The sequence below is a fragment of the Phalacrocorax carbo genome, chromosome 17 (genome assembly GCF_963921805.1).
Source record: "Phalacrocorax carbo chromosome 17, bPhaCar2.1, whole genome shotgun sequence".
In the NCBI taxonomy this organism is placed as follows: domain Eukaryota; kingdom Metazoa; phylum Chordata; class Aves; order Suliformes; family Phalacrocoracidae; genus Phalacrocorax; species Phalacrocorax carbo.
Genome location: NC_087529.1, coordinates 3,118,267 through 3,132,564, shown reverse-complemented (window position 1 = coordinate 3,132,564; position 14,298 = coordinate 3,118,267). Strand labels below are relative to the sequence as shown.

Sequence of the window (14,298 nt, the reverse complement as noted above, 5' to 3'; positions counted from 1 at the left end):
TCCCCTCTACACTCCATATGCTGTAGAACAGACCAAACATGTTGTCTAGCCTTCTTGTCATCTTGTATGACAGCAGGATTACACTACACATAATGGTAAGGTGCGCTCGCTGCTGTATTCTAACACCTTTTAAAGTGATGTTTGTTGTCGGGAAACTGGGCAGAGGCGTAAGTGTTGTATGAGGAGCCTAAATGGAGCCCCACTGTTTCTTTGTGTGCTCTCCCAGCTAACTGCACTGCTGACAGACAGCGCTATTAAGCAGTCATTAGCACCATGTCTGAAAGCTTGGCTTCTGCTGATAATAACAGGCTATTCAATATTTTGAGCCTTTGTAGGAAAGAGGGCACCTAAATGAGAATAATGAGGTCATTCTATGACATGCCTGAGGATATGAAACCATGGGTAACTTTTTAGCCTGTTTGATATGTGAACACATTACATTCGACTGTGACAGATTATTTCAAGCCTTCAAAAAAAAAATCTTCCTTCATTAAGTCACACCATACAGCATCAGCACCAAGTGGTAATCAAAACACTGGTGTCACCGTAAAGCACAACCTTCAAAATAATTCTGTGTAACTCAATCAAAAAGAAAACATATATACGGACAGATACGTAAAGCAGAGCAAAGGGTTGAGGTCGTGTCAGAAAACCAGCACATTTTAACAGTTAGCAAAGTTTAAAAGGATTTTATGATAAAAAGATTGCTTCCAATTCTGCATAATGTTTTCTTTTTCTGGATGAGACGCGTGGACTATTTTGGCTTTGAAAAGATGAACAAACTGAAATTTTAATTTTAGACCTGCTTCTTGCTGAGAGCAGTTGCTGTTTCTCCCGAAACTGGCTCGCTTTCCTTTGCAAATGAGACCAGCGTTTTACAGAAGGTTTTCCACCGTGGGGCTATTTCAAGATTCTTCATGCAGCCGAGCAGCCTGGGTTTTGAGCAGGGCTGTGCTGCGTGTCCACATCTCTCAGGCAGCACGTTGTTCCACTTCCTAGCTGCCCACGGGCAAATGATGCAGCCTGCATAGGCCTATAGATTAACATGGTTTACTTTGTTGCTCAGTTTAGAGGTTTAACATGCTCAAACTTTACAATAGCAGTAGGAAACATCTCCCTTTTTCCTGGTGGTTCTCCAAGGTGGTTTCCTGTGTTTCTGCCTGCAGAGGTGGTGCTCGGGCATTTTCCTGGGCGTGCAAGAGCGCCACACAACTGTCAGCCTGTGCTACTGGACAAAAGACACGTGCTGGCCCTTAGCTTTTTCTTCTTTTGGGAAAGCTCGGTGACCTTTGCTAGATGAGTTGTTTGTGCACGCGTCTAGTTTAGCTTCATTTTTATCGTATTTTCATTTTGTATTGTTTTTAGTGGTGTCATACATGTGTAGTTAAGGGAGATCTGCACAACACAACCTACCTCTTTGTATTTAGCTTCAGCTTCTGACGCTTGTTTAATGGGAGAGGCTAAATGCACAAGCACGGCTGCTAAGAATTCAGTGCTGAGCTCCGTCAGCTCCCTCCTGCCCGGGGCACCCACAGCAGGTGCCGCTGATTGAATATTGGGGAGCGCGAGAGGGAGGAGGAGGACTTTTCCCGTCACTGCCTCCTGCACCGTCACCTTCACACACCTCGAGCCCAGAAAGAGGGGGAGGCCGCAGTGTCCTTTCCTCAGGAACCACCAAAAACGTATTGTTCATAAAGGCTTAAAGGAAAAGAGTGGTTGTGGGAGCAAGGGCAGGTAAAGCGCCTCGCTCTCAGGGGGCTCCGCTTACTGGCAGGCGGTTTCTCTTTGTTACCCTAGAGGGAAACAGACTTGCAAGTTTGCTTCTATTCCAGTTTCTCTCCTATTCATTTCAATTTTCTTGGTCTCATTTTTTTTTACAAGGGATTAGCTCAGTGGTTCCATTTAGACTAGAAGGAAAGGTTTAATTCAAATTATTTGGGGACTTCACAGGCTGTGTTAAAATTTTTTACTTCATCTAGCTCTCAAGCTTATTAACGTTTTCTTTACATTAACAAGATTAATGAGTGATTGCCCTTTTTTAGTGGATACTTTTAAGATTAAGCCTTTCCAATATTATATTTGGAGTAATAGGCACATGCCCTACCTGAAAGGCAATTACAAATACAGAGAACAGCATGTAGTATTTGTTTTATAATCTTAATGCTTCATTAGATGTTTGCTGGGTATGGATTATCTATCAGCTCACGCACAACAGCTAATTCCAATTACGACTGCTCTTGAATCACTACCAACCCACCCCGAATTTGAACAAAAACACCGTCCTGGAAGAACAGGAAGGTCAGAAAAGGGACTGCTTTGGGATGTCTTTTTGGTATGTAAAATAAAGCCTTTTACAATACACTATAGATTTTAAATATAGTGGTTATTCATTAGCAGAAAGGCTAGAGAAGAAAAAAAACGGTTTCTCGGCATTCTCCCCAACAAGGGGGACACGCAATGGCTGGGACAGCACAACCCTTCGCATCAGCCCACCTCAGCCCCCGTGGCTTCCAAGGTGGGCAGAAACAGGCTCTGAGAACTGCACCTGGAGCATCTGAATGCCTCTTTATCACAGCCATGACTTATACCATGGGTAGTCTTATTTTCAGAGCTGGAAAAGCAGTTCTACTGTTCATTAACTTAATTGCATAAGCCATGATGTTTAAATATAATGTGTATTCATTAAAGACTGTGAAATCTGTGAAGTTCTATTGAAAGCTAATGGATAATGCAGACAGTGGGATTGTGGGAGGCAGGCCTGGCTTTGCAACATCCAGAGGTGGCTTAAGCTGTGCTTGTATTTTAGATGTATTTCTTCATTACGCACTGGATTAGTCTGCTAGTGGATTGGGCTAGAGGGAGTAAAATACGACTCACCGGGAGAGATTTCCGGCTACTTTAACTCTGTGTCTTTATGTACAGAACCTTTACATTTCTACTGCACGTCCTGTTATATTTAAAGCTACCAAAATTAGGTAATACAGGAACTTTAGGTCTAAGTATTTTAGGTCTAAGCCTTAGGTCAATATTTCTTCTAATCCTGAAGTTTACAGAGACAATTCACAAAAATTCACAGAAAGACTCCAATGGTAAAAGCTAAATAAACAGAAGACAGATTGCGATGGTTTTCATCTCACAATCTTTGGGTCAAATGCAAGATTTTTTAAACAATTTGAGTTTCTAATAAGGAGAAAAATGAGAAAGTGCTTACGGTATCAGAACTGAATCAGCAGAATCTGAATAACTACATTTAAGCTCCTTCACTGAAAGTTTTTTATTTGGCAAAACAAAGTAATTGTTTGTCTTAAGTATAAAAATGCTGTTGAGAAGAAAACCAAGCTGGTTTGGAATCTGCAAAATTAGGAATTCTTCTCCTCTGGATTCCACTATATCTGAATCATCTTAATTTTAAATGGCTCCTTAATTTGGATTACAGCAGTTCTGAATTTATGTAATGGGCAAGAAACATGAAAAAAATCCCAATGCCAACTTGCTACCGTGTTATGACACTGCTGTCCGTCAGAGGTAATTACAAAAAGGAAGATAATGTGCCAATTGTAAGGGTTCTTTTTAAAGCTATTACTTCAGTTGATTTTAATATAAGATATATTTGCCTTTGTAAAAGAAGGAATTTTTTTTTCAAAGGAATTAAGTGTTCAATAATAATTGGTGTGTTTTTTTTCTCCTCTCTAGTGTTCATAATGGCTTCTGGGCTTTTGGTTTACCCTTTTGGTTTCAACTCTGCTACTGTGAAGAGATTCTGTGAGAATTCAGACATCTACTATGCAGGAGACTGCCAGATTGGATGGGGGTATATGCTGGCAATTGTTGGGGTCATGTTGTCTGTCTTTTTACCATTCTTTGCAAAATATGCACCAAAAGAGCACATATCTCCAACTCCAATACCTACTATTTTATAGTATTTTATTACTCTTTAAAAACAGAACATTCCTGTCTACAGGTAATGGGCAGAAATTATTATAGCACTTCCATTTAGCTGTACTGCTAAAGAGAGGAAAAAGGAGACGGGGAAGAGAAGGTCAGATTCACAAAGACCAGAAGTGCATTGATAGTCTTCCGTAAGTACGAGCAGCAAACGCTCTGGAATTGAAATAAGATTAATCAGCAGCCTTTATGCTGCTCTAAACATATAGTGGCATAATGCCTTAGACAAAAAAAATCTGTTTATCCTCAAAACATCTGTCTACCTCCCAGTTTCTTTTGTGTCTCAAAGTCGTGAGTCTTTTAAAAGCTTCAATTCACTTTTTATATATTATTAGATGTCAAAACTTTTATGAACCCAATAATTTGAAAATGATATTTTGTTACGATTATTTTGATTAGTGAAAAAGCACCTACTAGTAGCCACAGCCTAAAATTAAGCTTGAAATCTAAAAATAATTGTATACAAGAAAAAACTTGCTTTTTAATCTATATGTATTCGTAGTACCTGCGTATTTGTGAGTTGTCGGCACACATTTTAATCCTGATCTAATCTTCAAGATTTACAGTCATCTTCATGAAGACTTGCATAAAATTTAGAGGACTTCTTTTCAGAGAGAGATCCAACTACTTCCAAAGGCTTCATGATGATTTAAGAGTTTAACATGAAGAAAAAAAATAAGAATTTGTTTTTGAGTATTTCTTAAATTATAATTTTAGGTGGACTTTTACAAAATTACCTGACCTATTACAACTTTAGACTTTGGGCTTTGCTGTTTTTTAAGGCCAAAAAGAAAAACCTCCGTTTACAAGACGGTATGTGCCCGATGGCCCTTGTCCCAGAATGAACTAGATTCCGATATTTCCATTCCTATTAAGAGCCCATTAGTGTAAAAAAAAAAAAAAAAAAAAAGGAGAAAAATTATGTGAAACGCTCCTGGATGCAACAAATAAGAATGATCCGACACCGCGTCAGATCTAGCAAATGGCCATATTTCACGGGTTTGTACGTGAACCCTGTGAAGTCTGATCTTCGCCATAGCACCGAGTTCATTCCAATCAAGCACCAAGATAAGTGCACTTGACTGCCTTAAGCAAAAGAAACATTGGGTTCTAATCTCACCCCACTTTGTTTTCCATTTAAACTAAAAATTGAATTCTATTATCATCTTTTATTTTCTATTATTTATTTAAAAAGAAATAATCACATAGATTATATTTAAATCAGAGCTTGTACTTCTTACTTTTGTATTTTGGCACAAACCAAGTGATCAAATTTATTATTCTTCACTTAGCTGAGTCCAACTGATTCCTGCATTTGTTGGGTTTGATGGGGTTTTTTTAATGGAAAGTGACCCTGAAGGGACAGACAGACACATGTTGAGGACGTATAAGGAAATACAAACAGATAGAACAATCACTGTGTTATTTTAATAAATGTCAAAGACTTCTGCGGTCTTGTTTACATTCCTCACCCTTCTAAACTTCAACGGAACATCACATTGTTTTCCAAAACAATTGTCTGTTGCTACGTTTTCATGCATTCTAAAAGCAAATTCTGCACGTAAACTTAGCGAGTTCCATTACCGATCTTTGAAAATACAGATTTCAACGTAGAATTGAGTACACTGAGAAAGAGAGAGAGAGCCTGTGCCACGTGTTTTTGCTCAGAGTGACTAAGGAATTAAACCTCCCAAATATCTGACAAAATAGGTTGAAGGAATGCCTCTAAAGTAAGAACACCACATTTCAGTCATTTCTGTAATGTACTTTTCAGTAATGTCTTACACTTTTTTTTTAGTGAATGGCTGAAATTGGCAATTTTCATGTAAGAGTCAGAAAAGTGAGGAATAACAAACAACATGCAAAAAGAAAATCATCACCGCAAAGTAGAGAGACAGAGATGCAGGCTTTTCTTTCCTAACCAACCTGTGCCTTTACACTAGAACCATTATACAAGACAGGATCAATGTGGTTAAAAACAAAACAAGCAACAACTGAGAAACGTTGAGTAATGTGTATAAACTGTATTGAGTAGGGTTTTTTCTGTTTCGTGTACTGTTTACGACTGTTCACTTAATGTTTCACTAGAAAAAAGTGATTTGTTAGTGTAAAGTAGAAAAGTTTTTTGCAAAGATCTAAACACTCACTGAAAGTAAAATTATTTGATATTTTTATTAACAGCCATAACATGCCTCATAAACACAAATGACCTATTCCTCTCCTTACTTATTAACGTAACTTTCACACGTGCAGAACTGGAACCATCCGTCACTCAACTGAGATCAGTAGGACTACAACATTTGTGTGACGTCGATGGCACGCGCAGGTGTGGCAGGTCTGCTCCTGCGGTTCGAGCTTCCTTTGTAGTTTTAATTTACCGTTACAACGGAGTCTCACAATTTACAACACCGCTGTACCAAATCCTTTACTTCTTACAACTCAGCTTCTTCTGTTGTGAACATCGCCAAGCTCTATGTCCGAGAATATTCTGCACCTTTTATGAGTTAAGCTAATGCTTCTATTTGGAACTTTCTTTAATATTTTATAATATATAAAGGAAATCAAATATATGAATATGACCTCTACAACTGGATAAATGAAACTCTCCTTGAAACAACCACGCTCAGAACCCGCTTAGGACAGAAGGTAGAGATGATAACACAACAGCTAGGAAAGCATACACTTTAGATCCTCGGCTGGAATATGAAGGGGGGTGTTGCTAACAATACATGTGCTAACACTGACAGATCACTTTTTTTAAATAAAGGCTGTCTGCGCGTTAAATTGTGTAAAAGCGTTTTCCTGTTGCAAGTCAAACGATGTACTGGACCAGGTTCAAGTTTTATTCTAAATATATAATTTTTTAAGTGTAACTAAAAGCTGTATTTTCCATTAATGTGTTTCTGCGTTGACTAGCTGGCTCCTTTTTAGAATATTAACTGTTTTCTGTATTTGACTTGTTGGATACAATATTTCAATTATTTTAAATGTGAAATTTCCAATTGCCAACACTGTATAATAAAACTTAAAAAAAAAAAACCCAACCCCAAACCCCACACTGTTCACCGTTTTCTTGACAACTTTTTATTTTACAGTTCCCAACAGATCTGGTACAAAGCTTTTGAAGTAGGGGAATTAGCTAAGGGGAAACGGAAATAGAAACAGCAGGAATAATCTATGAAAGTTAATGTTTGAAGGCAAAGACACACAAACATGTACACGGTCCATGCCTCACAAAAGATGTTTCTATGGCAAAGGCAAGGAAGTTCTAAGTTCTGTGTTCAAATACTGATTTCTCTCCGACTTCCTCTGTGTCCTTGAGCAATCCTCCTACAGCTTCGGGGTCGGGTGCTATTTTATATAGATGTTACACTGATTATTTTTTTTTTTTTAAAATCATGACTCGGATAACGTATCACCAGGAACCGTATGAATACCCAATATACACAGCTGCATCCTGTGAAATCTTTCTGTAGTATCTCTTATATTCATCTCTAGAAAAGCTTTTGCACGTGTTCTTGTACGACAACAAAGGAAAAGGGGCCCATTAGTTGGAACTGAAGTGGAATAAAGACTACGTCCTCGCTTTCTACCAAAGAGCAGCTTCAGTGCAATGTGCAGAGCCAAAGAGAACTCTGTGGCATTTGCTAGCTATTAAACTTTGACCAAACGCTCCTCAAAAGAAGTATATAGTCGACATTTTGAAACAGGTATTGGAGGAATTTCTAGGAATTGGAGATAACAAAAAGCAATGGCAATCTGAGTTAGTATTGATGATTTTTTTCTAAGGCACTTGCACTGCTGCGAAACTTAAACATTTTAATTTAGATTTTACTGGAGAAATTCTGATCTACTATGTAACAAAACCCTCTTATTCATATTTAACTGGGCAAGATAAGCTATGGAGGTAATAGTGGAAACAAAACGTTGTTACTAACATTTGCTGGAGACCATAGCATAGTGATATTTTCAAATTTTTAACCAGATTTTCAGTATTAGTTCTGGTAAATGCATTAGGATGTCCAGCCTTTCTGGGTAACAGCGAGTGAAAATCAGTTTTGGACAACTATTTCAACTTTTAAATTTCATTCATTGTTTTTACATATGTCGCCATCTCAACATCTGCAATTTTAACAAATTCTTGGAAAGTGTTTTGTTCTTGAATAGTTGCTGGTCTTACAGAGACACACTTGAAAACGTTCCTTTTTGCGTCATAGTTTCCCATGCACCTGTGCACTCGACCTCTAATTAGTCTTGGAAGCTCCCGGTCCTTCATCAAAAGCACAATAAACAAATAGAAAAATTATACACCTTTCCAATAGAGAAGCTTTCAAAATGTCCGGTTGTTAGATACTAGTGGACTTCTGAAGACTACCTCAAACGCAGAAGGAATTTACATCAACTTTTTTGCTATTATCAACTACTTAGAAGCCGAACTGAAAGTCCCACCTTTTTTTCCAAAACAGAAGTCTGAGGTTGCCAAAATAGTGACTGGGTTATTGCTCTAGACCAGTTTGGGAACAACAGGGTATAAGCACCCAGCTTTCCTTTTACACAGTAATCTTCTGTTTTATCAGAACAATGTACTATTATCTTCAGCAAAGGGATTATAGCTAGTGGTGTCTGTGTAACTTCTGTATGGACACAGAATACTTACAATTTCATAAAATACACAAGGCAGACTCTCCTTTCCATCTCTCAGCAGAAAATTCTTTGCCCCATATGCTCCAGGTGTGACTGCAGAATCAAGTGTGCCTATACCAGTTAGCAAAGACAAATCACAGTGTAAGCATCAGAGCATACCAAGTATGACATATGAAGATACCACAACAACATTTACTACACGAAAGCACTAAGATATAGTAAGTCAGCATCAGCTTTCTGTGGCAACTTGCGCTGACAGCACTGGAAGTTCCAATACAAATGATGGGTTTACACAGTCTTTGAACAGTGAAGTTGTACAAGATGTCTCCCCAAACTGAGTGACCAATGCGGTTTTCATAACCACCGCTGTGAACAGGTTGTCCCCTTGTTTAGCAGAGCACAACACAATTCTCTAAATTTTATTGATCTTCATATGCAAATCAGCTTTAAATGTTTGCAACGTTTTCTGAGATGCCATTGCATTGTATATTCTTATTCACTTTGATTGAAAATTTAGTCGTTTCAGTCTTTTGTCATGTTCATTTCTCAGATAATGTCAATTAAAACTCAAAGTGAAACACACTGAAAGCCATCTGTGTTTAGACCCACTCCAGACTTGAATTCCCAGATTAACTGCATTTAGAATTACTGTAAAACTGTATTGCCCTACAGAAGGTTCCTTTTTAATAGCAAAAAGTATTGTAACATGTTCTAAAACCAAGGAAAGAAAAGAAACAGGATAGAAAGAGCTTAAATGTTGGATGATAGCTGTATTATCAATTTTGTACCTATTTTAGTCAGTTTTCATAGCTGAATGGATGTCCCAGCAAGAAATTAGATGGTGCTCATGCCAGTATTTTTTTTTTTTAAGTATTTCAGCTATTGTTCCTACAGTTACTAACATTTTCTCTTGGCTGTTGTCCCACCATTATTATTAGTTACTGCAGAGTCTACCACACTTACCTAAAACTTCAAATAATAGCATTGTTTTATAAGTGTACTGACTCCAGTGCCTCATGCTTTCAATGACTACAGATATGATTCGCAGAGAATTCTTCTTTTCTTTAATTTTTAATTGAGGCAATGAAAATGCCTTTCAGAGGAAGATGAAAACTCACGTTAGATATACACACTCACACAATTTTAAAAGGCACATAGACATTTATATATTGTGTTAAATATCCAATAGTTACATTAAAATTAGAGTATCCGTTTGGACTATACAAACAACTCCCTGCCAATTTATATGATCCTGCTGAGGGCTGTCGGTTATTATAGTATGAAAATCTCAATTCTAAATTTTCAGAAACTTAAGGGTTTACTAAGGCACCTAGGACTGACGACAGCCTCATCTTTCCACATTTGCTCTACCATTTTCTTCATTCTATCTTCCTATGAACCCTCTCCATAAGTTTACCTGACTTTTGCCTTCTGGAACACAAACAAATTGGTTTTCATTCATTTTATTTTGCTGAATTTTGTGGTTAAACTTATATGCCAGACTACGATCCTGCAGGCTTCTTGAAACAGTGTTAGGTTTCACTGGCCATTGTCTTGTAGATGTGTATGTTTGGCTGGTTTCTGTTGGTTTGAAATGCTGAGATGAATAACGGGTATCGGGGGTTTTTTGCTGGTGAACAGTTTTCAAACTATTTGAAATGTTCTCAAACTTTCGAATAATTTCACTACCAGATCTTGAATCTGCTGTGGTACTTAAAGGAGTATACTCATTTCGGTTCCAAGTTTTAGTACTGGGAGCCTTCTCTTCTGCCCTGCAGTACAACATTAGGCATGGTTCAGTATCACAGTATCTATTCTGAATACTCAGATATGTAATTAAAGTATATACAAGCAATCTATGTATTGTTGGTTTAGCATTTAAAACATCTGTTAATATTCAGATTCAAAGCACTTGAGTGTATACTTAAATTTTCCATATGCAAGGCAGTGATCACACCTGTGCTTAACTCCAGCTGAATTCAATAGGCCTCAGAAACTTCCATAATTATTGTCCTGCCCTGTATAAGGGATCCTCCCTGACCCAAGATTCACATCTTTTCCATAACTAAGCAGTTTTTTCTGAGTGATATTTCTGAATTCTTCTACCACCATCACTGAAGAAATAATTTTACAACAGGCTGTAGTGATGACCTTATAACAGCCTTCATTTTATAAAGGTGGCTCAGAAATTCCTTCCACCTCCATTCCATTTTACCTTTGAAGGCACCGTTCTGAAACATTCAATCCCTTTTTGCCATTGGAAATGAACAGGAACAAGGGAGGAGAAAAAGGGCAACCTTGCTGGATGTTTTCCTGCCAGCTCCAGGCATTTGAATCTGTAAGCTTTTCCTTGGTTTACAAAAGCACAGAGTTCACAGTCATATTCCATTTTGATTAAATGTTTCGATATCCAAGTGCCCTAATGTACACTGATAGAAACTCATTTGAGCCTACCAACAGATTTGGGTTGAAAGCAGGCAAAAGTTCAAGTAAAGGGGAATCTCAGAAAATTACATCTAAGACCAGCAAAAGTCAATCAACATTTATGGTAAGACTGATTTTTAGGGCTGATAATAAGGCTAGATACTAGGTCTAACTAATAGGCCTCATTAGATACACCTGAAAGATACCTCATTCTAGTGGGCTTTGGCTCATCAGCACCATGGAATTATGAGGAGCGATGATCTGAGAATTAAAAGGGTCTCTCTGAATGCTACAGGAATATGGAAAAATTAAGATACGTTTTCACATGAGAACAATTTTGGTTAAGGAAGGACAATGAAAGTTAAAGACTTCACCAACCTGCAGGCATACAAGTTTCTTCCAACATTTGCTAAATTAGACCTTGATGCATTTGGTGGTTTCATAAGGGAAGGAGCCATCTGATGTTCTGTTTGGCTTTCAAAGACAAGTTTAAAGTCTCAGTGACATAGTAGCAGCTTTGTTTTAAGACAGACACATGGATCGTAGTTTGTGAAACAATTGGTACCCAAATCAAAAAATCAATAAGCAACAAATAATCTGCTTTTACGTACCCACTGTTTGCTGCTTTCTGTAGTTCAGCCACTTCTGGGTGTGCAGTTCCCCAGCCTAATTCTCAAAAGACAAAGGATTGAATATGGATTCAAACTGAAAAGATTGAAAGGTAATAGGTCTACTCAGGGCTCCTACTCTTTAGCTGCTTCATGTCCCACAAATAGTGTCAGATGGGAAGGAGAAGGAAGAAAAAATGGAATGTGATCCTTTGATATCTGTAATTATAAGGCAACTTCTAACACGTAGGATGCCTCTCTAGGCAATGGTTAAGTTACAGATGTTGGACTTATTGGCACACAGACTGTTACTTTATTATAAGTAAACTTTTTCACTTTATTATAAGTAAAACATAAAGAATGTACTAAAGGCAGAATTCTGCATCATTCTTTCCAAGTAGAATTTGAAGAACAGAAGTTCTCTTCTGAATTACAAGAAAGACATCTTATAAATGTTTCCTCTTGTAACACAGGACTTGAATGTTGATTGAACTCAACTGAAAACAAAAGGTCAGAGTTTCAAGAGACTCTATTTAAATGCCAGTGCTACTTCATTCTCTAACACACAAAGAGTCAAACTCCCTCTAGGCACAAAGTATAAAAAGCTCAATTGTATAGAGGAGAAAGAAATTTCCTGGAGGACATTTTTTACATAATGAACTTTTCAGAAATAAGCATAAAGGATGCCTATAGTTCTTGATAAAAACAATGTCTAATTTAATATAACACAATCATAAAATTAAGGTTTATTTGGATTGAGAACCAGTAAAAAAATAAAATATGTCTTATTTACCAAATGATCTGGGGGAAAAGTCGTAAGTACAAGTCCCAGAACTGGCACCTGGCTCATTTTTAAGCGGATTTGAAGTGAGGGGCTGTCTACTTCTTTTCTTCTGATTGAACAGAGGTACAGGCAAATAACCTAAAATTAAAACTCAAATAATAATACTATACCAATAGCAAAAGGATACACAATCTGCACTTAAAAATACGTAACTAAAATTACTCAATAATTATTTTGCATCACCATAGGAATTACATTTCATAAACACACCACAGACCAGCCATTCCCCCACAGAATTTATATTCCCAGCCCTCTGTCTTGCACACAGTCCCAAGAAGGAAACATTTCCCTTGGTGACCAGTCCCCTGACTCCACTCAAAATCTTGCCCTGTGCTGCAGTAAAACAGATAACCCATGCAAGTCCACTCAGGAAATGGGGATCTAGGACGGAACACTGCATATCCTGTATGGACACGGCATATATGTGTGTGTCTGCGTGTGTGCGTATATATATAAGCATAATGAGGTATGAATGGTAAAGCACAAAAGAACGGATGGTACCTGCTGTGCCGCGAGTTGAAGTGTCAGCCAGACTCCTTTTCATTTCTTTGCTGTATCTTAGGAGGCAACAACGTATTGATTACTCCAGATTTGCTGTACGGAAGTTAGATAAGCAGCCAAAGGAATAACTAATTCGTGTTGTAAACATACCCAAATTTTATGCGATTTTATGGCAGTTCCTCTCAACTCTGTATACCCAGTGACACGCACCGCTAAAGACACAAGCCTAAAACATGCAAGCAGTTGTACTGGATTTACAAGATCCATGGATACACAAGTAACAAGCAATTGCTCTTTGCAGATTAAGGGCCCAAATTATTACATTTTTGAAGTAAAAATTTTATTCTCTACTATTTTTAAGTGCTGTAAAAATACTGGGTTCACTTTTGAATTTAAAAGTACATACACGTTCAAACACACAGAATTCTAATTCCTGAAAATAGAATACTAATAGAAAATGCAGAGTTATACATTGCTGCAAAGTGTGTTGGCAAGGTACATGGCTTTGAATGAAAAACTGATTTAACTGTTCTGTGAAAAATAGTCACGACTTAAACAATAAACTTCCTTTCTGTACTTTATGGTATAGACCTAAAACCTTTAATTTCCTTATATATAAAATGCTTCACAAGTAAAAAAAAATCCATTATTATCAGCCAAATATTATTAACAGAAAAAGTACATATTAGCATATTAGGTACAGGTAGTTTGCCATATTTGTTTTCTGATTAATTTACTTCTACAGTAAATGTCTGTATATTGCTGCATACATTGAGGATACTACAGACTGCCCTGCAGCATTAGTTGCTATTCTATCAAAGTTTGTTGCTGCTACATATTGTCTTTAGTGGCACATGAATAATACCATATACTTGTGTGTATAAATAACAGAAGACATTACCTCTACATTTATTTTGATCTGGCAGTTAACCACATGCAGCTATTAAAGATGTTGATAAGAATGAAGCACAGGTTACCACAGCTAGACTAATAGCTCAATTCCCACTCTATTTCTGAGAGATACATCAATTACACGTGTGACAACACTGAAGCAGTTTCTATGCATTGCTGTTACACCATTTAAACTGTATTGCTAGCGCTATGAAGCCTAATGGCCACCGGTGACATACTTGCAAAATAAAACCCCATTTCAGTTTATAAAACCAGTTTTGGTGTTGCATAGGATTTTAGACTGTATTGTTTTATTTTCTGTTCTCTCTTGAAGATAAGCAACCAAAACCCAGAGCTAAAGCTGCAGAAAAACGTAAGGTAAGGCTGGAGAAGAGGAGATACCCGGGGTCAGCCTCCGCAGTACCTCACGCAGCGGCGCCG

The 14,298-nt window shown here is 37.5% G+C and overlaps 2 protein-coding genes across 2 annotated transcripts in view; one reads left to right on the top strand and one right to left on the bottom strand.

Annotated features, from left to right (window-relative positions):
- The window catches only part of LHFPL7 (LHFPL tetraspan subfamily member 7), a 65,298-nt gene extending 58,297 nt beyond the window's left edge, over positions 1-7,001 (top strand). Inside the window, exon 3 of the mRNA XM_064468227.1 lies at positions 3,694-7,001. Within this exon, the coding sequence (XP_064324297.1) occupies positions 3,694-3,920 (227 nt within the window). The 3' untranslated portion in view covers positions 3,921-7,001. The remainder of the gene's footprint in view (positions 1-3,693) is intronic.
- A 107-nt stretch (positions 7,002-7,108) lies between these two features.
- On the bottom strand, positions 7,109-14,298 carry SPATA22 (spermatogenesis associated 22). Its single transcript, XM_064468228.1, has 9 exons — positions 14,260-14,298; positions 12,967-13,022; positions 12,415-12,543; positions 11,625-11,679; positions 11,392-11,487; positions 10,007-10,361; positions 9,553-9,682; positions 8,603-8,700; positions 7,109-8,215 (listed from the first exon to the last, which is right to left on the bottom strand). Exons 2-9 carry the CDS (start codon positions 13,007-13,009, stop codon positions 8,024-8,026), a joined length of 1,098 nt encoding a protein of 365 aa, XP_064324298.1. The 5' UTR covers positions 13,010-13,022; positions 14,260-14,298; the 3' UTR covers positions 7,109-8,023.